The sequence below is a fragment of the Grus americana genome, chromosome 2, assembly GCF_028858705.1.
Source record: "Grus americana isolate bGruAme1 chromosome 2, bGruAme1.mat, whole genome shotgun sequence".
Lineage (NCBI taxonomy): Eukaryota > Metazoa > Chordata > Aves > Gruiformes > Gruidae > Grus > Grus americana.
Window position 1 is genome coordinate 54786850 of NC_072853.1, and position 25197 is coordinate 54812046.

At 42.9% G+C, this 25197-nt stretch overlaps 1 protein-coding gene across 34 annotated transcripts in view; it reads right to left on the minus strand.

Annotated features, from left to right (window-relative positions):
• The window catches only part of EPB41L3 (erythrocyte membrane protein band 4.1 like 3), a 96502-nt gene that overhangs the window by 22906 nt on the left and 48399 nt on the right, over positions 1-25197 (minus strand). For 26 of the 34 annotated variants that reach the window (XM_054815711.1, XM_054815708.1, XM_054815707.1 and 23 more), the window contains exons 4-12: positions 18395-18499; positions 15962-16004; positions 12510-12585; positions 10871-11089; positions 10463-10550; positions 6619-6771; positions 4531-4628; positions 3016-3191; positions 684-904 (exon numbers count right to left, since the gene is read on the minus strand). In XM_054815711.1, the coding sequence (XP_054671686.1) occupies positions 684-904; positions 3016-3191; positions 4531-4628; positions 6619-6771; positions 10463-10550; positions 10871-11089; positions 12510-12585; positions 15962-16004; positions 18395-18499 (1179 nt within the window). The remainder of the gene's footprint in view (positions 1-683; positions 905-3015; positions 3192-4530; positions 4629-6618; positions 6772-10462; positions 10551-10870; positions 11090-12509; positions 12586-15961; positions 16005-18394; positions 18500-25197) is intronic. The other 8 variants (XM_054815702.1, XM_054815714.1, XM_054815718.1 and 5 more) reach the window with 1 other exon arrangement.

The following is a 25197-nucleotide window of genomic DNA, read 5'->3' on the forward strand; positions in this document are numbered from 1 at the left end:
AGCCACGTGTGTATGTGTATGTGGTGGTGGTGGGATTGGAGATGGTGAGGGATGAATCAAATTTAACAACTGAGCAGACTCATCATTAAAACCAGTTTTCTTCAATGCAAAACCTCAGATGAGGGAAGCAAATGCTTTTGTAAGCCAGGAAAAAAAAAGCTTATAATAGTGTATTAATCCCCAAAAGTTAATAGAGGAAAATGCTCAGTGAAATACGTGCAAGGAAACAGAGCCTTATGAGAAGTAAATGAGAAAAATACAATAGTTTAAAGCACAGAGCTACAGACAAGAACCCAGAACCATTTTGTTGCCTTGTCAAAAAATAAAAACCATGATGCCCATACTAAAGTCAAAATATGACCAAAGGAGCAAAACATGCACTGCCAGGCTACTTTTGGGTATTTCCTAAAGAGCTCTTGAATGCTATGTAAAAACACTGTGCTGACTCTTGAATGGATTTCAAAACACAGTCTGAGGCAGGAACTAACTTTTACAACATCGTATGAAATGCAAAAGGACTATAAAAATATAGATTCGAGACTCATATATACATGTACATACCACCACGTATATTCTAGTATAGGTATCTAGTAGGTATCTCCGCCCTCCCTCCCTAACAATTCTGCATTTCTCTGAGTGCTCTCCAGGCTGGTCAGTTTAATACAAAATCCTCAAAACTCTACCTTGGTGTCATGGCGTATTGCCGAGACCGGGGTGACTTCCTCTGCTCTTTTCTTTTTCCCCTCTTCATCATCTTTCTCTTCTTCTGCCTTTTTCTCTGGAGTCACAGTGGTTATCAAGTTGGTCTGAGAGATGCCCTTTGTTGTGGCGTACTGGCCAGTACCAACCTCTGCAGCAGACACAGAATCCTTCATGTACATTTCATGGTTTTCATTCACTGATGCTAAAAGCAAATATTTAAAGAGGGAAAGTCTGAAATAGCTTTTGCTGAGAAGCTGCGTAAAATTAAAAAGCTGGGTTAGTAAAACATTTGAGATATTGCTGAAAACACAACTATGTCACGTTTCAGGAAACCAGAAGCATGTGCATACATTTAAATAAACGGTTTACTTGAAATAAAGCTTGTAGCTTTTATATGCATAAACACGTATTGTGGATGTGTATACACACATTACTGTAGCTAATGTGCGCATTACACAGTTGTTAAATGTTAGCAAGCCATTAAAAGTGCTACTGCAGTAAAACATCAGAAAAAAATCAACGCGTTGCCACAGTTATCAGGCAGGAAACATAAGGAAAACCAGCTATGACATCAGCCATGGGGGTGGAAGAGATTTTTTTTTTTTTAAATCTGGCAGAATGTAACAATGCAGATCAAATGCACGGTAAGTAACGTGCTCCATTGCAGGAAATGACAATATTGATGTAACACAGGCATAATATCTGAGAATCAAGAAATGGGATCTTTGTATTATCGAGTATTAAAGTCTGCCAGTTAAGTGAGGTCGTTATCCTAAAAAATTCTGGGAAGTGATGGCATTCAATTCAGGGGATCAAACCAGAATATTTTAGGATGTAGACATTTGATAATTCAGCAAACTTAAATACATATAAATGACTTTGAAATAAATAGTAAATTTACAGATAGACTATAATCAAAACATTAATATATACCCAGACTGTGCCCTCGACTATTGTGTAACTAATTTCTAAGTCAACAGGACTATTCAAATTTATGAAGTTACTTGCATCTGTAATAAAAGACAGGGCCAGGATCACAGCGTAATCATGATGCAGAATGTTAAGAGCCATGTTTGCGTTACAGTAACAACGTCAGTGAGGAACTCATAACCATTGATTAATAAAAACCTCTTTTCCCCATTTGCGCTTACGCAAATTAACATCATAAAAACCTCGCGGAGTCTAAGAAGTGCTGGGGAACAGTGTTTCAGGTATCTTGTCTCTTGGGAATGAGCTTAGGAGGCGAGAGAAAGCAAAGGGAGTAGAGGGAGACATCTTGTTTAGATGTTACAAACAAAATAATGCAGAGGGATAATTTCTGCTTTGAGACACATGCACAGCAATCAGGTCACCAGTTGCTTGGTAACGAGCAAGAAGCACACCAGAATTAGAAGATTCCAAAATAATTAATGACAAGCAGCACCTTTAGGGGAAGAAAAGAAGGCTTGTCACTAGTACTTTTAAATCAAAGCTTCTCCCCCTCCCCACCATCAGCTATACTCACTGCAATTTGTTTGTGATACTCCATGGGAGAATTCACTTTTTTTTTTTTTTAAAACTGTGACAATTCTGAATTTAGTCTCTGTCTTTTTTCCTACAAAAATAAACTACAACCTCTTTTTGCTCAATAGCTGACAACAGCAACAGCTGATGAAGTAGCTGAGACTCTGAATCACACGCTCGTTTAACCTAAGGGAGCAGCAGAACCGTGACCTCTACAAACCATGGAGAAAGAGAGGAGGAGGAGGAAGGACATACTATAAACCTGTGCATGTTACTCTCCATCTCACACCTTCAAAAGTAATGTATGGAAAAAGCCTGTTAGCACTCATCCAACTAGGATGCGAGGTAATCGGAAGCAAGTGTTATGACTCAATCAAGGGAAATAATTCATTTATGAATTGTAACATATACTTAAATGAAAAACCTATGTAGGAAAAAAGCCAAGTTAAACCAAAATCCAAACAGTTACTCATGCAAACCCTGAAAAAGCACTGAAGCCTGACTTGCTCGGGCAGGCAGGTCCAGGCGCCCCGTCCTTCCCCAAAGCGGGGAAGTGCTTTGCAGGTGTGAGGCCAAGGAGAGGGGCTCCACCAAGAGCAGGCTCCCAAGGACCTCCTCCAGGCAACCACATTGTAAGTTGGCACAGTACTTCTCTGCACCCTCCCCTAGCCCTGCAGTGAACGTGCAGGTACTCACAGCCATCACTCCGCCGAAGCTCAAGGAGATGAGATGACAAGAGGTTTGTACCTAATCTAAAGCAGTGACCACTGTGATGACAACTTTTGACAAAGTCAATTAAGAGGACCTTACCCCCATCTAAGCTGCGAGACATAGTGTAACGTTTACTAGAAGACCGCTCAAAGTAAGGTGCGGGACGGTCTATGAGGGCACTGGCTCTTCTCGTCTGGGCCTGCGTCCGGCCACTGTAGCGAAACTTGGAGCCCAGCGTGAGGAACTTCTTTGGAGGTGCTTCTGGCAGCAGGAGCCTAAAACACACCAAGCAGTGCACCCGTTACTCCCCCTCCTCCAAGAATCAGTCCACTATTTCTGCAGAGGAGTGAAGACGACCGTTGGGTATCACTCTCCGTCGTAACCTGTGCCTCACGGGTCTGCGGCTAAAAGGGAATCAAAGGATGCCCCGCGTACAGCATGACAAAACTGCTTAGCTCATGCATTTGAAGAGCTGACCTCTTCCTAATGGGCAAGAATCATTCAGTACCTTCCTGCCTGAAAATCAGATTTATGACTTTCTAATCACCAAAACTAAAAGTAAGGTACTCCTTGTATCAGGGACTCTGATCTAGGCTGAAATACAGATATATATCTCATACTTCCAATTTAACATGGTGCTGCTGTGCTGAGGACAGGGCCAGAACAGATTTCCAGTGAATGCAGGGCAGTATTCATTCACAGGGACGCAGACATTTTTCAGGTTAGAGCCTTCCCACCTTTTGTATTTTGGCTATGGGAGTTTACCTGAAGAAGCCATTCTCCTGCTATGGGGTTTATGCTTTAGACATTGATATTCTATTAAAAATCAGAAAACACCCCAAAAATGCACACTCGATTTCTTTTTAGATCTTTTGCCATGAAGACTGCATTTCATATGAACATACAGACAGTCTGAACCATTTTTTTCAAGAAAGGAGAGAAATTCTTCAGTCCTCCCAAACATCTGGAGAGGGATTTTTAAGCGCTGGATGCCCTGTCACACCATTGGAAATCTCACCCTTTTGGGTTCCCGTTGCTAAGTATCTCCTTGCTGACTATCTCAGTACAAACTAATCACAGCATTTATTCCACTATCCCAAACTTTTCTCAGGTCTTCTTAGATGTCAAAAACATAGCTGCAAATTTCACCAGGAATATAAAAATTACAGCTATGGATTGAGTATTCACTGACTAGTGTCTATATTTGCATATGTAATTAAATAAAAATCTCCTTTTTTAAAAAAAAACTCTTACCAATATCCCCCAGTATCTTTCCATATACGTTGTTCTCCCTATACAAGCGTATGTGCAGAAGTGCAGCAGAGTCCTTCATCTCTTTAATTATAGCAGCTGATAATATCATGGCACAGATAATGCAAAACAATTAATTGGGACCATATGGTGATTTTAAACATTCGGTATCTATCTGGAATAGTATAAATAATTTAGGTGAAACATTTCACATTTTTAAGAAGCAATAACCTCTCCTTGTCTGTTCAGAGATACCTCATGATCAAAAAGACAACTTCATTTGAAGGGTTTTGTCTCTGCTGACAGAATCATTCTTTTCTGTGGCATTTTATGGCACACCTTTAGGAAAAGAAATCCACATACCTGAAAAATGTATGGTGCTCAACACACACTTTCCATAAGCGCTTTGCAGCACGATGATTTGGCAACTTAAACCCAATAGTGCTTTCAAACTGCTCAAACTAGGCAGGAAAAAAGAAAAAGGATGTATTTCATGCTATGCATCTATTTTTAGACAGTGTACACAGGTTCATCTTCATTTCCTCCATCTATATCATCTCATTGCAAGGGTGAACGTATACGCTCATGTATATTACCACATATATGCATATTCTACAGACTACTGTCTGGGAAGGAAGCTGTGAGTGATAATCAAAGGAAACCTTTGAGGATCATTTTTGGGGGGGGAACCCAGATAATGAGCAAGAGGGTTTTGATGGTGACAGCGATCTTTTATGCCCTATAGTAACAAAGATCAGTTAAGACCTGGGAGACTTCTGAGGAAAAACATCATTTAAGTGCTTTAACCCTGTTGTTTTAACTTCACTAGTTTAAACAACAGTGGGAAGCCTGATAACAGCCTGGAGGGAAGCAATAGTCCCCAGGGACTGATCTGGTCTCACACAGCCTTAGATTAAGAAGATTTACAGTGAAAGAACTAGAGTTAGTAAATCACAGTGGTTTTAGCTAATTTATCTCCTGGGGAGGATGAGGAAAAGACAGGTAATTGAAAGAGTCATATGGGGGCATAAAGAAACCTTTTCTAGGTTGTGCTGCAGATTTATATATTCCAGATGCAAAAGCTGTGCCAGCTACAACCGCTGTAAGATGTTGATGGCTACATGCAGATAGCTGAGTAGGTGCAATAGTGTTGCTGTGACCGGGGAAAGGTAGGCAGAAGGGCACTTGTAAGGAAGTCCAGATCCCTATGGGGAGCTGATAGAGAGAAACAAAGCAGGAAATAGCAAAACAATAAAGATGACGTAAGCGACACATGGGATGATGAATCACATTATCGTTGAATGTGATTTGGAAAGAGACTGCATTGATTATTTTGCATAAAGAACTATGACCTGGTCACAGGGTGCTACATATCAAAACCAGCAGAGCTCAGTAGGACTTCAGTGGTGGAGAGCTTGAGTGCAGGCATTGGGAACATCAGCGGCTGTTTGGGTTTGGGGTTGGTTTTTTTCTTTTGTTCTGTTTTTTACATCAAACTCAAGACTGGGAATTTGGTTACTAAAACTGTCTGCTGAGAGGCAGGAGATGTAGGTTTGTGGATTTTGGTTTAGGACTCTCAAAAAGGCTCAGGACCTGGGGCTGGTGGGGGGCCCTAGCAGACTTCCCAGGTCACTGAAGTCAGTACTGGTGACATTGGCTTGGGACTCCCAACTGCCATACTGCGTTAAGGGAGAAATGCCAGTCCTCATCCAGGTGATTTCTGTCCTGCTACGCAGCTCCACCCTCTGAAATGCATATGGGTTTTTCATCTATCACAGACCAATTATTGTACCAGCACTTAAAATAGAGACGCTCCTTTGGCTCTGACGCTAGCGAACTCCTCCTGGGCTTTTTCCAAAGATTTGTCATCTTATTTCTGGGCGAGTTGCACACTCAACCGATGAGGCTGGTGTTTGCTATGAGCCACGAGAGGGCACTCACTGTATGAGATTTCACATCACCTTCTCCAGAGTCAGAAGATGAGCTCCTCCGGGCCTGGGAGGGCTAATGCATGTAGCCACCAACTCCAGATGTACTAGTCGGATATGCTTATAAAATTGGGTATGGCCTGTCTACATCTCTTAGTGGGTAAGAGGAATAGACACTAATTTAGTATGGAACGTGACGGTGGATGACGAGCACTCCATGAATAATCAATATGTTACTTAAATTCCCAAAGTATTCACAATATGCTTTTTACGTGCAGATGGCCATCCGTATTTGTTCTTTACGTTAGTTCATGGATGTAAACAGAAAAACACCAAAAGAAGATTTTACCTGTATTTTAAATAAAGTATTTACCTAATCTTTCCTAAGAAAATCAGCACAAATTAAAAGATATAAATGGAGATGAATGTTAAAGGCTTGTAAGACATGACAAATCAACAAATCAATGAGAACACGGGTTTTTGGAAAAGGTTCACTCACTAAGGAGTGTCAGGATACCCTTACCTCCCCTGGCCGGATTTTGATGTAGAAGTTGTTCCTCTTGTAGGAAATTTTCAGAACCTTTGGCCAGGCAAATCTATTTATTCTGAGTCTGTCTCGATATATTAAGAGACCACTTGCACAAACTCCTAGCATGATTTCCACTCCTTCAGAATCCTGCAAAAGCAAGCAATGCACTTTGTTGAATATTTCTCTCCTTAGATCCTACAGTACTACAGATTCTTGTACACTATGTTTCTATCTGAGCTACGTCTTTTTAATGCATCAGCTGTAGTGACCTGATTTCTGAGAGCTACCCTACTCATTGACTGCATTCATGCAAGTAATAGTAAGGTTGGGCAGGGTGAGAGAAACAGAGTGTTGTGAATGTTTCCTTAGATTTTAGAAAAACTCCAAAAGGAGCGGGGAAATTTTAGACATTATTAAAAGAATAGTAACCATATAGCAAAATTTTATTAGCATAATAAAAAAATATTATTAGCATAAATTCCAGATTGAAACTAAGTAGGACAGCATACAAATTTACTTCTCTCGGCATCACTCATCTCCATGACTAAGCCTTGTGAATCCTTAGATAGATTTTTTCTTCTACAGTTTGCTCATCTTGGCTTTAGTTTGTTTAATGCTGTTGTGCCTATGCTCAGTATTTTCACTTCGAAATGACCAGCAGGCAGAAAGTTGGGCATTTGGACCAGAAAGATTCTTTTAAAAGTGTGCGACTGTAGCTGTGCTATAACCCATTCTTGATAGGGAAGCTGTAGGTCAGGCACATTAGCAGTATCAAAGATTTGGCCACAATCTTATCAGAATATACCCATAAATACGTATTTTTTAAGTAGGAAGTATACACTTCTCTTTCCTTTACAAGCCTTCAAATAGTCTAAAACCAATCATCTTCACTGTTTGCTACCACCGTTAGATTGCATAATTCTGTTTTTTTCATTTAGCTAAGTACTAATACTGCCAGAGAAAAGAAAGATCTACCTTAAAGCACAGAGTTCTGTGGTAATTATTTTAAAATAACTTAAAGGTACAACAGTCTGACAACAGATGCTATGAAGTTGTCACCCTATGATAACCATGAAATGAATTAATCATTTTTCTCTCGTTTTCCCAACAAGCTATCTTTTAGGCACACAGTGAAAATCTGACTACATTTTAAGATGAACTCAAATGCAGGCACAGTCAGTCATGATGAAAAGGCTACGGCACAGCTTGAAGTAAAAAGAAAAAAAATGTTTTAAAATCAGAGACGCAACACAGAATTAGTGCCACAAAGTCACTTCAGTGTTAGAAAACACACCAATAGAGAGTGTATGTTCCAACAATGATGGTATCACCCCTTAAAGGTAGATTTTTAATAAGTAAAGCTCTCGTGTGATATCATTGTCAGGTACTACAGAAGAGACAAATCTAACTTTTTTCAGTGGACTTCAATTTCACAGCTTCCTAAGCAGAGTAATGTCTAAATACAGTGAATACATTCTAAAAAAGAAAGTCTCATTGCCAGTAATGCCGCTGCCTGACAAATGCCTGACACGCATGTGTGCTCACATGTGGCACATAGCTGCAGGTGCAAGGGGCTCCTTCTTTTGATATATTTTCTCAAAAACCTGTTGAGAAATGCCTTCTTCCCTCGTGCCCACCTTTGCAGCAGATCTAAGTCCATTCGCGGCTTCTGTTACTTGTCGGTGTCAGAGACTGCTTTGCAATGTGATACTACCGGGGTAAAACAAAACCTGAATTAAAGAATTTGGCTTTTTTCAGGAGCAATGTAGTTGCACGCTGTAACATCCGAGGCAGGAGATGCTGAGCTGCACATCCCCGCAGCCCTGCATACGAATGGGGGCTTTATCAGAGCGGGGACAGCCCGGAGGACAAATCTGTCTATATGAACACATTTTTTATCGTAGCCTTGTGTTGGATAGTTGAGAACTAGTTTTTAACAGCAGCTGGCGAATCCAGCATCTGTTGAATACCTAAGATACTGGCACAGCCTTAATGAATTGACATTTACATAGAGACACCTGCCACAGCGTGACACTTGTCCCCGAGCCTGATACCATCAGATCTCACTGGCACACCTAATTAAAACTAAACATTACTTCTCAAGCAGAGTGTGCTTTTCCCACCTTCAGCTCAGTTTCCAAGATTTCTGTTGGGTTTCTTAACACACAGACAGGCCCAATTCGGTCAGCACTGCAGCTTTTTAAATTAAGAACATCACTTTAGAGAGAGATTGGCTTGTCTACCAACTTCTCTTGCTCTGAGTCTTTCCGTATGAAAAACAAGAGTAAAACTGGATACTAACATTGTTTAGAAAAAAAATAAAATGGTTACCTCGGGATACCCTATTTTAAATTTCACAGCTTTTCTCTAATATTCAGAAAAAAATACTTAAGCCTTAACCCTACGCGATGTTAAATTTTCAGTAACAAAGCCTGTAACGTATTTAGAACAGGGACTCACTTTGTTGCTGTCTTGAAGATTTCTTTGCGTTGGACAAAGGATGTTGGAAAAAAGCTACTGAGTGACATTCGCCAATTCATTTCTATCTTTGCTCCAAATGAGCCTCAAGATTTTGTGCCTATCTGCAAGACAGAGGGAAGGCAGTGGCATGCCTCCTGGTAGAGTGCTGCCCACTGAGCCATACCCAGATTTTTCATTTTCAGTGAAGGCAATTGACAGAACACAAAAGATTGCCTTGAATTCTGTAACACACATGCACAGCTCCTATGAAATGCCCCAGGGACACGGTTGCAGGCCCTTTCAAGATTCAAGCTGCAAATTTATCTCGGTTCTTGAAAGGATCTGCTGCAGCATAAAAACAGGCTCACAATAATTTGACCTTTACAGAAAATGCAGCACTCTCCACAGCTCAGGATTCTTTGTTCAGCACTCATTTGCCACGGATGCTTGCTAACCTCAAAGATGTTAAAATCCATTAGCCTTACTTTGAAGAGTGAAAAAAAAAATAAATTATTTATTTGGGAAAAAAACCATCAAAAAACGAAAACCAGACAACCAACACGAGGCTGGTAGGTGGCTCTCCCAAGCCACGATAAGAATGGCCATGTTTTATTCATAACTTAACCTGCCGATGATTAGAGAAACTACTTCATCACGGGACAATGTTTTCAGCAGAATTATTGCCCTTCCAGTCAACTATGACGACCACACTTCAGAAGAGAGACAAGCTGCTGTCTCCCCATAACTATCAATCTGATTAGGTTTTCAGCACGGCTAAAGAATTGCTTGAAAGTTCTCTGCGGTGTTAGAAATGATCTGCTTACCTAGTTAAGATACCATAGTTGGCCTTATTAAATTGGAAAATGTAGCTGAATGAAATGACAATTGATCACTCTCTGGACAGCTTCTAATATCCTTCCTCATTACTCTGTCCATTCAATATTTTCCCAAAGGATTTGGTTGTTTAATCAACATGAAAGGTTGATGTGCAACATCTTTGAATCTATAGGCTAAGTTATGTTACAGTTACAAGATATATTTATGCCTATAACAGGCTGCCCAGGGAAGTGATTGAGTCACCATGCCTGGAGGTATTTAAAAGACGCGTAGATGTGGTGCTTAGGGACATGGTTTAGTGGTGGACTTGGCAGTGCTAGGTAAACGGTTGGACTTGATGCTCTTCAAGGTCTTTCCCAACCAAAATGATTTTATGATTCTATGATTCAATGCCATAAGTCACCTTTCCTGATGTTGACACATGATTTATCCCACAAAATGCCCATCTCAAAACAAAAAAGAATAAATCAGGGAGTCCATGCAGCTTCAACTACTATGACACAGGAGAAAGATGACCGGTGAAAGAATTAGAAGTCCATACCTTAGCATGATGGAGATCTACTCCATACATGGACAGTTTTTTGGCATTCTCCAGGAAATGCATCTCAGCCTCTGCAGGTGTCATTCCCCTGAGGAAAAGCAACCAATTCTAGCATCAATGTTAAGGAAACAGAATCTGCATAAAATCCAGCAGCTGCAAAACATTTTCAGCCTGTCAGAACTACAGCCGTGCCCCTTGGGTAGCTGGGTGCCTGCCAGAGCCAAAGCTCTGGTGCAGACCCTGTTACCTTTCATGCTGCAAAGCTCTTCTCTAACCAAAGACATGGAGAGGAGTCTTGTCCGAAAAATATTCTTATTAAGTATATTGCAGCTGATTTTAACATTTCCTCATGCACCAAGATGGTACCTGAAGGCAGGCTACAGCCCACGCTTGATGCCCTCTGCCCACCTGTGGCTCTTGTGCAGCTCGATCACTTTATCCTCCAGCTCCTTAGTGTGATTTGGCGCAAAGCGAAATTCGCTGACGTAGTCGCTGCCGTACTCGTCGGGGTCGTAGTCGCCGAGCTCTGACTGCACAGTGTAGGAGCCCAGCAGGGCCAGGGTGACAAACGAGCAGGGCAGCCGACCCGACACGATGTCATCTCTCAGCTGCAAGCAGAGGTAGTACCTGCAAGGGAGCACCAAGGCGGCTCAGGAAGTGCTCCTCCACCGCTGCCCCCAAAGGAGTGCCGCCAAGGACCGGCAAGAGGCCTCGGTTCATCTACTAATTAGTAGAAAATTCCGAAGCCCAAGGTTTTTCAGGAGTTAACAAGGATAATAATCATTTTAAAAACAACCACCCTTGCCTAACTTATAGGTAGCAATGTCTAATTTATCTTTATAAAGCAGCATGGAGATTTCTTAATAAAATAGGTTATTACTTTGTTTAGTGACCGGGATGGAGAATTACCCATTAAACATACCAGGTTTCTACCATAAATCACTAAGATACGTAGCTAGCTGATAATTTTTTTCTTTAAGGAGAAAAAAAACCCTAAATACTGTTCGCTAATGACTAGCTTAACTCCAAGATGTTCAAAAAACTCAAGTTGTCTCTTTAGCAAACTGTCAAGCTTTCTCAAAAATACATGTAAACAGTAAATGCTGTTAAAAACACACTGACAAGCAGCGCAAGGCATCACCAGATAGAAGAAATCAGAAAAAAAGCGAAGAGCGTTGGCTTTGTGGTGAAGGCACAGAGTTCCCAGGGGAGATCTGAGGGCGACAAGGAAAAAAGCAATCCTTTCTTTTGGAAGACCTCTCTTTAAGTGCGAACTCTTGACGCACTGCTTTTCTGCACAGTGCCTAGCACAGGGGATGTCTGATCTAAGCCAAAGGCTTCATGCTACCTTAAAAGCAACAAGTAATCCACAAAGCAGTGAAGGTTAAAAATATCCACAGGTTGCAAAATGATAGAACAGGCTCGGGAATGGCTTGCTGATGGCATAAAACTCATCATGGCTCCAAAGGCTTCCTGCCTTATACCAAGGAGGAAACTAGGTGAGGGTTTGTTTTTTTATTTGGTTGTGCTTGCCATCTGTACACAAAACCAGAGAGCAGAGGTGCAGGTTGCAGAGCCAACTGACTTGGATAGCAGGGAGCTGCCATTCCTTACCACCACATTCCCTGTACCATGCACATCAACTGCTGACCTCAAATGCAATACAAAATTTACAAGCACGCTTATTCTCACCCCAGTTCTTTCCTTTCACAGTTACGATTTTACTGACAACAACGACTTGTTACCACTGGCAAAACTGGGCATCAGGCATCTCTGTGAAAAGTAAAATCAACTCTCGGGAATATGTATATTGGAAAAGCTTGGGTTTAGGGTTACACTATAGAAAAGAAAATGTCTTCTTAGCTCAGAGGACAGCCACTGTTCACAGTGTCTCTCTGCCAAAGCATCGCATATTTTCCGTAAGCTCATAAGAGAAAGGAAGCCAACAGGAATACAAAACATTCCTTTTCTTGGATAATTAGAGTGTAAGTGCTACCAAGAACAGCTTTTAAGCCCCTTCTAGAAAGGTATTTAATGTTTTAAACACCTGGTAATATCTTCAGATAGCTGGGCAGGGTCTGGAGGGTAGAATTTCACATTAAATGCAAACTGCCAAGCACCACCTGGAAAAGAACACAGGTTGACTGAAAGTACACTGTAAGTGCAAATGGAGATGCTCACGCTGTTCAATTACCAGCAGACTTAAAAACACCCCAGCCAAGCAATTCGTAAGAACAGGATATAGTATCTTCTTCCCATACACCGTTCTGAAGATACTACTTTTCCCTCTCACAATGACAGTATTAGATCAGATTTTACAGCTCTTTTCTTATTTAGTAAGATTTCCACTGAAGCCGGGACCCTAAGGGAGCACTAATTTATTGCTAACACAAAAAAAACCCCTCAGTCCGAAAACAACGTTTACTGGAATTAACCATCTGAAAACACAGCCTACACAGGTCTTAAAACCCAATAACCCAAACCACAGAGGCGCTGGCAGCACCACAGGGTACGAATGGGCTCTGGAGCAGGGTGATGTGCTGAGTTCTGGCTGCCCAAACCAGCTCACAGCATCTTCTCGGAGTGCTGCCTCAGCACATAGCTCCTGTCTCCAGCAGACATAAATTACTGTGCAGACAAAACTGCAAGGACAAACACAGAGACCATGACTGAAAACCAGTACGTAACACTGGGGAATTCTTATTTAGTTATTGCAGTAAGTTTAGGTGACCCATGGGATGGATACTAGCTTGCGTCACCAGTTTGTGAAATTTTTAGCTTTAAATGTTGTAAAGAAAGAATATTGAGACTAAAAAAAAAAAATTGAACATAGTATGTAAATATAAAGGCTATTCTGAAAACAGGGACAGGTTATACTAGTGCATGTCTTGAATGCAAATAAAAAGCAGTAACAAAACCCCAAACCACAGTGTGCTAACAAGCAATACGGCAGTTTTTCAGTAACAGGACTTTTCACCGAGGTCTCTGTTGTGGGATATACCTCTTGTAAGTATTTCTACCACATAAATTACAGCATTTCTGTAGTCAGAAAACCAAAGCAATGACACTTCTGTTCTCTGAAACTCACTGATGTCAAATTACAAATCTAACTGGAAATAAATAAATCTCTCTTGAAAAGTCCATACTGGCTGTGTGATGGCAAGGTGCTTGCGAACACTGTGAAAAACAGGACTTTTCCTTCTCAGCCCTGCAGGGTAGGGCTTTCCCATGATTTCCAATGCAGAGGCACCTTCTGTCTACGTACCCCCTTAAAGAGTATGGGGTTTGAAGGTTTATCCAGTACACTCTCTGGTAAGAAAGCTTATATGCTGGACAAAGTGAATGTCCACTTGCCTGGAAATACAGTATGGTTGTCCTAATTGGGTGTTTGGAAGTATTTATTTAGAGACAACAAGGAAATTTCATCGCATGCAAAGCCCCATCCACTTTGGTCATCATGCACCCGAGAAAACAGGCTCAATGTGTGAGAAGACTTTGACATTTACCATCAGGACTTTGGCTCTTGGTAACACTTTTGGGTTCCTTGATTTTAGTACCTTTTCCACTCTCTTGTGCTATAAAGGTCAGTGGAAGGAAGATTTGATCAGCAATGAGGATGGAGCATGGTCCCACCAGGCAGCAGACCGGCTCCCCACGATGGGTGGGGAAGGGGCCCTGGGCTGAAAATCTGTGCCTCTGGCACACACAATATAAATCAAACCTATCATATACCCCTTGGGAGCACGGCCAGTTAAGATACCAGAGTGAAAGGCCTTCTCCTCTCACTTACAGGGTTTAAATAAAACATAACTGTGCAAGTTAGCAGGTTATAAGTAATGGGGCGCAAACCAGGGGCCACACACATGGCAGGAGCCTCATTCCTCAACCACTGGGATGAGATCCCTATGGTCTGCAGTGGAATCACATATATCTGACTTTTGCACAACTCAACCAGCATTTAGCAGGATTTTGTATGCATGTATTTCATTTGTTTTAAACCATTCATGGAAAGTGCTATGTGTAAAAGCCCTATTTTTCCACCGTTGCCCTGTTCCAAATTTCTAGGGTGAATTGTACAGAGCAAGCAAATTATCGCTGTCATCTTCTGCAAATACAACTGTCCCCCATGTCAAGTCCAGGACAAGCCTCTTCTGCACCCGTTAATCTCTCGCTGTCACAACCTTTCATTGTCTATCTCATGGCTTGGGCACATATTAAATGCCTTTTAAATCAGCAGTTGGAGCTGAGCTGCTCTATTTGCATTGACCATCAGCGCAACCTGACTCATTGAGGTCTACAGCACCTTCTTCTCCAGATCCATCTTCTCAAGAGATTAAAACAAGGCGGATTTTCATTACTTTTTTATTGCAGATCACTTACTTTTAATGAAAATAGTACTGGTGGAAAAGGTGCGGTTGCTCATAGTAAGTGACGAAGTTTTCCAGCCAGTGTAAATTAACCCTTGGAATCTCGGAGAGGGAAGTGATTCATCTGCCAGGCTTGCGCCAGCAAACGTGAACCACCAGATGTATTTGCTGGTGAAAGCACAACTGCCAGAAGAGATTATTTACAAAACATTCAAAGATAAAAACAACTGAGGTTTTTCTGCCAAAAAGAGTCACACACACAAATATTTGATCAATTTTAAAAAGTGAAGGGGGAAAAAAGGCAGGTAAAATTTTGAGCCTGGCAGCTTTGACATGGTTTTCCTTTGAGAGGTTTTTGAATTTCTGATGTAGCACACGGCTAAATTTAACAACCAAGCTTTTTAAAGTATTCATGTGAAGCAGAAAATTGACTGGTTCTCTGTGAATTGAATGGTCATTTTGAGAGCAAAGTTCAAGCTTTTGAAATGCAGGAAGGAAAGATATTTTAGATAGAGTGTGATCTTTACATCAGTGAAGTATTTCAGTATGGGGCATGAACAGCGCTCCTGGATATGATATAAATATCAGTAACGCAAGGAAATAATTTATATACATGGCCTAGTCCCTAAGGTTATGTTGCTTAATGTCAAACTTCAGGTTTTTGCATCTCTGCAAATGTCAAGTTGTTTTCAGCGATGCAAGTTCATGTGTTACGAGCCTCAGTAACCGCCTGCACTCATTATGGGGCAAAATACCTAAAAGATGAAGGTAATTCCTGTGCCAGAGACTGGAGACAGGATGCAAAAGAAGATTGTGAAATAGGCTTTGTCGCCCTGGGGAGGAGCGCGCTCTCCTGGGAAAGGTGGCGGGAAGGGAGCTGTGGCCCTGTCCTGCCTGTCCCCTCTGCCTGCAGGCAGCGGGGCGGGGGCGAGGGAGGGGGGCTGCCGAGCCCCTGGCGCTGGGGGCATCCCGGCGGGACGGATCCTTCGAGGCAAGAGCGGCGAGTTACCCCAGTGGTTCAGCCACAAGCACAGAGGATCGGAGGGGCTGGGCGGTGGTGGGCAGTGATGGGCACCAGAATGAAAGTTTTCCAGACCCCCTGAAATAAACACGCAAACGATAATAAACTTACTTCGGATCTGCTTCTTGATTTCCTTGGCAGGGTCCAACCAATTCTGCAAAGAAAATGTCTCCTTTTTCAATTTGAATTAGAAAACACAATAAACATTATTTTTAAAACAGTGCTACGAGTCAAAGCTAGAACACGTGGAGGTCTGCCACCCCTTTCTGCTTGGAGCAGCAGTAGGCAGGAATAACACTAACTTGCAAGACGTGGCCCTGGATAGAAGCAGGATTTTTATTAACCTTCCCAGATGTTGAAGGGCTGAATGGTTTGAAATAAAAAAATTAAAAAAATAGAAACTAGTAAAGCAAATCCACAGAAACCTTTTTACAGAGTGTCTTCTGGGAAAATTAAATTTCTGCAAGCTTGTTGAGAAGGGGTTCTTCTTGGTTTTTGGTTGTTCAGTTGGTTTTTTTCTCTAATCCTGGAAGGGCTGAAAAGCCTCGCTAGAGAATAAGCAGGCACGGCGTAGGGCACTGCCCCATTTGCAACCCGGTGTGGGCACGAGGGGCTGCCCGGGGGCAGAGGGAGCATGGGGGGAAACCAGAGGCAGAACCACAGCACACGGGGCTGCGCAGAGCCCCATGACTAGGCAAGACAAAACTCCTGCCGAGGAGGTGGGGAATCATCACGGCAACACTTTACTACTCCACGGATGCCAAGAAGCAGAGGAAATTCCTCTGGAGGAGGCGTGGGGTCTCTTAGTGCCGCCGCTGCAGCCAGAGCGTAGAATGAATAGAGCAGCCTGCTTTGTACCTGCCTTTTGGGCACTGGGAGGTAAAAGCCCTCCACTTCTGCCCTGTCCTCCAACGGAATCAAATTAATATTTAAAATGCGTCACACGGCCCAGAACAAAAAGTTCACTTCCCCTAGGAAAGTTCCACTTTCTCCAAAGAAAGATAAACAAATGTGTCAGAGAAAAAACAATAGTAAAGAAATATCAAACAAGCAGAACACAACAATCCCTGCCCAACAAAAACAACCAGTTTGCAGCTGTCCAAACCCCGTCCGTGGCGCAAAACATGAGCCTGAAGAGCTCCGGCTATTGCTAGGCAGGAAAGCACACTGTGCACTAAGAAATTAAAGATGCATCAGGATTTCTGTTTTCAAAGACGACATGTGATGTGGGCACACGTATCGTCCGGCTGGAAGTTACCTGGCAGAGGAGGGAGGTGAATTGCTAAGTACTTTGACATTGAAAATATGCATGCTATTGATCAGCGAATGTGGTGGCAGGCAGTATTCTTTTAGCTATCTAGCTCTGTAAAGTAACTGTCGATCTATAAATATTTAGTGCTTCTAAACCACCTGTTAATAATGAATACATTCTTCTCTTTCCAGTACAGGAAAGCACACTTATCTGGAAATGCACTTAAACATCTGCTTAACTTTTACCACAACTCAACACTGAGCATATGCTAAAGTGTTATCTTGCACTGGCATGGACCAAGCGTCTGCTTAAGTGATTTTCTGAATCACAAAAAAAATCCTCACATTTAGAAGTCTGTAAAGAAAGGGGAAAAGGGAGACAAAAAGACTGATTTCTTTTGAATCATATATAACTGAAACAAAGGGAAGCCTAGAAAACAAAACTGTTGTTCTCACAAGACAGCTAAAATAACAGTAATAGCTCCAGCTTCATCAGGGGAAACCTCTCAGGCCATGCAAATCACGAAATACCTTCACCTGATGAGCTCTGCTGGGCTACTGGCACCTATTGCTAAAAAGTTTTGTTACTGGTTTCTTTCAAAATATTTATCTTAAAACACCAAAACCCACAAACCATATTTTAAATTATCATTTGATACTCTCTCTTTCATCATAACATGTCAACAATAAGCTATCTACATATACATATACATCACCTGCAACTTAGATCATCTCGGACACTGTTAATACACAGCTTATTTAATCCTGCAGTTGAGATGCACAGAAGCAGAACATGATTCACTATTCCTGCCAACTGCTTCTGAGGACTTATGTCTTCAGCCAAATCAACAATAACACTAAGATAAAGCAAGTCAAGACTTAAAGCCTTACTTTATCTCAGCAGCTAGCAGGAGCAGTGAATCAGCTCCTGCCCATCCGTATCCCAACCATATTATTAAATAAGCCACATTTTACTATTATATGTTTAGTAGTGTATCTATGAATGTAAATCTGACTTTCTTCTATGGCAGTAATGAAATAAATCATACTAGAAAGAGAAACAGTTATATGATTAACTTCTTTCATGTCATAAACAGCCAACACAGAGGGAAGCCAGGGAAACACAGGGGATGTTCTTGAGAGGTACAGAGTTATAAAAAATAATAGCTCAAGCTATGGAGCTTGGAAAAGAAGACAAAAACAACTTCTGGACTGTTTGCAACTGTATGGAGGGTGTCTTGGGGAGCTCTGACGTCCACGTGCCAAAGGCTAGCCTGCAGTTTTGTGCATTACCTTTTGGTTTTCCGTGTCTCTGTACGTTAGCCCAAAGTAGTCTTTTTCCAAAAGGTTCAGATGCTCGCACACTTTGTCGAATAGCACTTGACCTCTGGAACGTTTCTGTGGGAAATGAACGGAGGGAAAAAAAGCACGTTTACAAAACAAAGTAATATAAGCATTAAAATAACACCTTTTCTGTTCAATCCTCAAATCAATAACCCCAAAATGCTTTAATTCAACTCATCCATCTTTCAAACCTATTGACCTGGAGCTTCATAAGAATCTGCTGAATGGGGCAAATCTGCTTTTCATAGAAGTCCAGGTCTTCTTGTAGAGTTAAAAGTGAGTCAATACACATCACATTGCAAGTTTCAATTAGAAGACGTCTTCTGTCTTTCAGAAATTGCAACTTCAGATGCATGCTGAGGTCGTCCCTCAGCAAACCAGAGTGTTCTTTGTATGCAGCAGAAGCAACAAACAATGGTACAAAATATTCCCGGTCATGGACTATCAGACCTGTGACTCGGGGATGATCCACTGGAGGAAAAAACAAACGTGGAGGTATTTCTTGCTTCGGTAACAATGTGGACTGATTCCAGGATCCTTTTTTGTCTAATATATGGGGAAATGTGATAACACCATCTACTGAAATCACTGAAAGAGCCTAGTATCTCACTGGGAACGCAGCTGGGTGCAAAAGCAGCTTTCCAGTGTCCCACTAACCTTCTTTACTGCTAACACGTTAGATGAGAAGATCTCTCACTGTCAACAGCCAGAGCCCTTAGCAGAAGCTCTGTAGTATCTCTCGTATTGGACGGTAAAAATTCAGGTCATCCTAGTTCTCAGCGTTGCATGTGACACTGATAAAAATTCTCCAAACAACCAAACACAGAGAGAAACGTCCTCTTTATAAGCTACATGTGCCAACTTCATATGCATTAACTATGATAAACAATTCAAAATTATTTGGGCCACTGTTTCATCACTGCCTGCTTCTCTAAGTGCAACTCAGCTAAAGGAAAAAATCTCCCCACTTTGTATCAAACACACGCATACATAAATATTTTAATTGATGCCAGCACCGCAGTTTATCTGTAGCATACACATGACTTGCAGCAGACTGGAAATACGCTGCTTGCTTCAAACGCAGTGCAGGAGGCTGACACAAAAGAGGAGAGAACGCTGCCTCCAAATTTACGCGCCTCCGCAGACCGAGCTGTGCCCGGACCGCGCTGCCAGCCCAGCAGCCTTGGCCGGGGGATGGATATTTCACAATCCAAGCCGACAGCTAAGCCAACAAACCCATGGAGCCCAGCGCTGGCCTCAAACTATTTTAGAAGTGGTAAGCAAGCCAAGAGGAAAGAAAAAAAAAAAAAAAGAGAATTGAGGGTTGGTGCCTAACACCCTGCAAAAACATTACGAGAGACGACGGAGGGAGCTGTGCAGCATAACCTCATTTATGTTAAATTTGGTATTTCTACTGAGGCTCTGATGGTATATTAGAAAGGAAGCAGGGAAATATCCTCTACATTTTTATCGATGGGGAAACTAAAGAGCGTGGCCGATAGAGTCTAACAAGTGTCCTCCAGCTGAGAAAAAACCAGGCACAGAAGTGCATTGCAAGCATATTGCTGTAACTCCATTTACCATGTCTTCCAGCATCACTTGAGCAAACAGCTCTAGGGCCCTGTTCTGCTTGTCACATGCGTTCCACCCTGTAGTAGGAAGCACAACTCTGCCCCAGCTCCTTTATAATTTCAAACAAATGTTTAGTTAATTCTTCACACCCCGAACTTGGAAGTAGGTAAGAGGTTGGTGGTTTTATACTTGATGCTCCATGGAGATGATCAGGCAAATAAAAAAGATTTTACCACTGGTGTGCAGAGAGGAACCAAGTCAGAGCCTTCAAGCCAAAACAGTCACGTTTCTGCTATGAGCAAGCAACGCTCTATTTTGCCAAATTTCTGGCTTTTCTATGTGATAACAAACTAAATGGTTATACTGAATGGAGAGAAATAAGCAGGTTAGCTCTATAGAATACCTGCTTTGAGAAATGCTATGTCTGCACCATTTACATGTATTTGAATCGTGACACTTCAATGTCCTCTTAAGAGTCACACAAGGCCAACACAGAAGCTGTTTTATTTGGCCGATGCATGCAGCTACACAGATGTCAATTTTGAGAAACAGCAGCTAGCAGCTGCAAGGTACGGTGCTTTAACAGGGAATTGCAGGAAACAGTTGTGTGGGGCTGTGCTGTCATAAAAAACCCTCAAAAAACAACCAAAATAACCCAGCGCTCAGGATTTCTTGTTTGGCTACACATTGCAGGCACGTGAGAATAATTATGGCAAGCCTGGAAGAACTTGCATAGCTCAGTTTTTGTCCATGACAAAATGAATCCTCCTCCTGCAGGAAGATGCCCAAGCTGTACTCAGCCACTTTCCACAAAATTCCTGCCACGTCAAGATACCGGCAAGCCCTGCTGGTGCTGCGAGAGGACGTCAGATATAACACATGTAACTGACAGCCCTTCCCGGACTGGGTCCTCTCTTCACCCGACACCACGTGTGAACTGGTGATGGCTGACGGGAAGCCTTACCAGGACCACTTTCCTTCTCTCTCTCCACAGAAACACCCCATCAGCACCCACACAGATGAGCCTCACGTTGCAGCCTCGCCGCTCCCCAAGAGCCTCTGCCCAGGTCAAAGCTGACCCATAGGAGCAAGACTTAGAGGGCTCCTGTCATTTGGGGAGTGGGGGCTGCCTGGCAACGTAGCCACCACTGGTGTCCTCCAAATCCTCGTGCACCTGTGTACATGCAGCACTGCTGCTTCGTACCCACGCAGCATTAGCACGCGTACCCTCTTTCTAAAACAACGTTGCACAAAAACACAGTGAGGGAAGGCTACTGCATTAATCCATGGAAAATTAAGAGGTTTAGTTAGGAATATATAATTAAAGCAACTGAACAGACCTCCCGTGCTCTTGTTAATTGCTTCTATTTTACTGTGTGCCCAAATAAGCATGCCAGACAAGGCATGGGCATCATTACTTTCTCAGGGAGAGAATGGGAGGAGGAGGACTGAAAGGTCAAGTTACAAATTCATACAGCTCCTCAACCCATCCCTAAACCTTTGCTTTCCACCATTTTGGGGTGACAAGTCTAAGGCGATGAAAGACTGACAACGTGCCCGTTACTGTGGATCACAGGCTAATGCCAAAAATGCCAACCAATTCTCAGCAGTCCAAAAAATGTGGATAAAAAAATACATAAGTATCAGACTTGATGCTATAAAACACTGGCCCTGTAAATGAAGAGTTTTTCTGAAAGGTAAATATGGCAAGATTCTCCTCCAGAAATATTCCTCACTATTTTTCAGGCAGGAGTGGGACGAAATGAAATGCGCAGATGTGGAAAAAGAGACACTTTGCTTAAGCTTTGAGAAATCAAGACAACAGAAAGACTGCAAAACATAGATTGAATGGTTTAAATGAGTACAAAAGTCCGGGAACAAAAACTTTACACTTTCCACAGCCTGCTCCCTGCAGCTCTGTAAAGGCCAGGGCTCTCTCTCGAAGCTGGAACGGGAATAAACAGCCTCCTGGTCGAGCTCGCAGTGAAAGGAGCCAGCAGCAGCGAAGCTGGCAAGCCTGCGCCTGCCAGCAATTCCCACACGCAAGGGAGAGGAGAAGCAGCCTCTCTCCTCACCAGCTTCTCCTTGGTTTTGGAGCTGAGCCTCTCCCTCCTTAGGAGGCCGAAGGCCACAAAAAGCTCTCCCATCCCCTAAGCGGTTTTCCCAGAAATAGTCCACGCTCAAGCTAGTCCACATCAGCTTCTTCAGCCCATAACCCTCCATCCTACCCCCGTCCCCTTATAAGACCACCAGACCAAGATAACACGTTGTACCTCAGAGTGAGGAGCTCAAAAATTAAGTACTTCCATCTTAGCTCTGGGTGGATAACAAGATTATTATAAAGTCAATTTTTCTCATTGGCAAACATCTGGGTGCAATGTCTGGCATTTCTTAATGCAGAAAAATAATGAGAAAGTTTTCCTTTATTATGATTAAGCCCATAAGCTGTAATGTACTTATGATAAACAAACATTATTAAAGTAAAAAACTGCAAGCCTTCGTTATAGATACGCTGTCACCTCAGTCACAAAATACGTATTTGCGCACTAATATAGTCACAGAATCACCGACTGGCTGGCGTTGGCAGGCACCTCTGGAGGTTGCCTAGTCCAACCCCCTCGCTCAAGCAGGGCCACCTAGAGCAGGCTGCTCAGGATCACATCCACCTGGGCTTTGAATATCTCCAAGGATGGAGACTCCATAGCTTGCCCGAGCAACCTGTGCCAGCATTTGACCACGCTCATAGTAAAAACGTCTTTTTCTTATGTTTGAATGGAATTTCCTGTATTTCACTTCGAATATACTGCCTCTTGTCCTGGCACTGGGTACTGCTGAGCACAGTCTGGCTTGGTCTTCTTTACTCCTGTCATCAGGTATTTGTATACATTGATGAGATCCCCCGGAGCCTTCTCTTCTCCAGGCTGAGCAGTCCCAGCTCTCTCAGCCCTTCCTCACTGGAGAGGTGCTCCAGTCCCCTCATCATCCTCACGGCCCTTTGTTGGACTGTCTCCAGTATGTCCATGTCTGTCTTATACTGGGGAGCCCAGAACTGGACCCAGCACCACAGGAGTGTCTCACCAGTGCTGCGCAGAGGGGAAGGATACACCCTTAACCTGGCAACACTGCCCAATGTGGTTCAGGACACCCCTGGCCTTCTTTGCTGCCAGGGCACATCATTGTTGATTCTCGTTCACCTTGTTGTCCATCAGGACCCTGAGGTAACAATAAATCCTGTATTGTAGCAATCAATCTACCAAACCCATATGGTGCTGTAAATGTGATAAGCAATGAGGAAAATTACATGGGAAACGAGCAACCAACAACTTAATACAAAGATGTGACATCAACTTCCTTGTCATGCAAGTGCTAATAAGACCCCAGGAACCCTCTTTGCTCTTTAGTGAGATATAGGGAAGAGATCAGGAAGCTTCAAATGTTATGTGTTAGATGGTTCTTCCCAGACTGGAAGCTAGTTGTGCCAGAGGAAAATTATCAGGATCCAGAACTGCCACCTCCAAAAGGCAAATTTTGCTTCTTTGCAAGAGCATAGGCTTGGCTGCTCCACGCCAGGAGGCACCATCTCTCAGAAATGTGTCCTTCAAGCTGCTGTGGCTCCTGGTTTGGCAGTCCTGCACTGTCCCCGAAATATGACCATTTGCAACTGTCCGCGGGGCACTTTGGCACCCACCTTGGTGATGCAGCCTGAGCCCCTCTTCTGAACCTTTGCCCTGAACAACACACCTTCGCTTCCTGGGTAACCTCCAACCTTCCAGACCGGCCATCTTTCCTAGCTTTATTCCAGTGGAGAGGCATCCGTGCCAAGGACCTGTCACCACTCAGGCTTCTTCCAGACCAAGTCCAACCCTCTGTCTGACAAATTTCTCCCTGAAGGTGCAATGCCGCACCAGGACTGGTATCTCAGCAAGGCCGAGGAGCCACCGTTCTCAGAGGGTTTCGAGGCACTGGCCAGGCAGTGGCCCAGCTGGCCTGACCCAGCGCCGGCCATGGCCCTGCTCAAACCAGGGGCCTCCCCAGTCCCTCCCGCCCAGCGTGGCTGTGACATTGGGCTCCCCGTGCACCTCCGCAGGTGCTAAGGGGTTAATCGTCATGCACCTGATTAAAGTGCAGAGTGTTAGTCTACTCTCATCCTCTATTTTTACTTACAATCAGATTACCTTCCTCTCACTGACAGGGAACCAGGATGAGGAGGTGAAGGGCAGAAAACAGCCCTCTCAGCTTCCTAGAACTGAAAGCTATTGCAACCTCCAAAGTGTCGCATTTTGGAGAGGTTCTATTTTTACATCCAATGCTGCAGTCTCATGCGGATGCAAAACGCTGAGCAAGGGCTGGGGGAGGAAGCTGTCTGCAGCACGTGGGTATGCCCCTCCTGTTTGAAAGCAATTACAAGAGACCACATTTGGATCGAGTTTTACAGACAAGGGAAAACCTGAAGATAGAAAGAGTCCCACGGCCAAACAGCTATAAAGGGACTCATTTTTGCCACCAATAATCATCATTTCCACCACACAGCACCTAGAAGGTCAGGGCACCCCAATGAACTCAAACTTTGCCCCCCTTTCTGTTCAGTCAAGGAGCACAGCAAGACGAACAAGTGTCACAGATGTGGACCTGGATTTTAGATGGGAAGAGTTTGCAAATATCTTTCTGCGCAAATACATATGCAAACACGGTATCGCCACTTTCCTTGGAAAAATCTGTCAAGCAGCCAACGGAACAATGCAACACTAGCACCAGCCTGGCGTTAAACTCTGTACAATTACTGTAATAACTCCAGTCGGGCACGATGGCTGGAAGAAGGACAAACAGATTAGTATCATGAAATCCCGGTAGGAATAATTGGACTTTAACTGATGTTGAGGTTATCTGGTTCACATTCCTAATTAGCATTTGCACTTTCCAATGGACCTTAACAATGCACTGCATAAACGTGTGGGCTGGCTCTAGCCTTGCATGCTGTAATGTATTTTGGCATGTGGCTGTACTAACCTCTTCCTTTTCCCTCGTTCTTTCTGGTGGGGAAGTATTAGCTAATTGTTTCATTTGCAATGTGCACGATGAAAAAGATTCCAATTGTGTCCAGACCACTGATTTTATTTCATTTTACTGTTTTGATTTAAATTGCATTTTGCAAGTTATTTTGGTCGACACTTTGGTTTCTA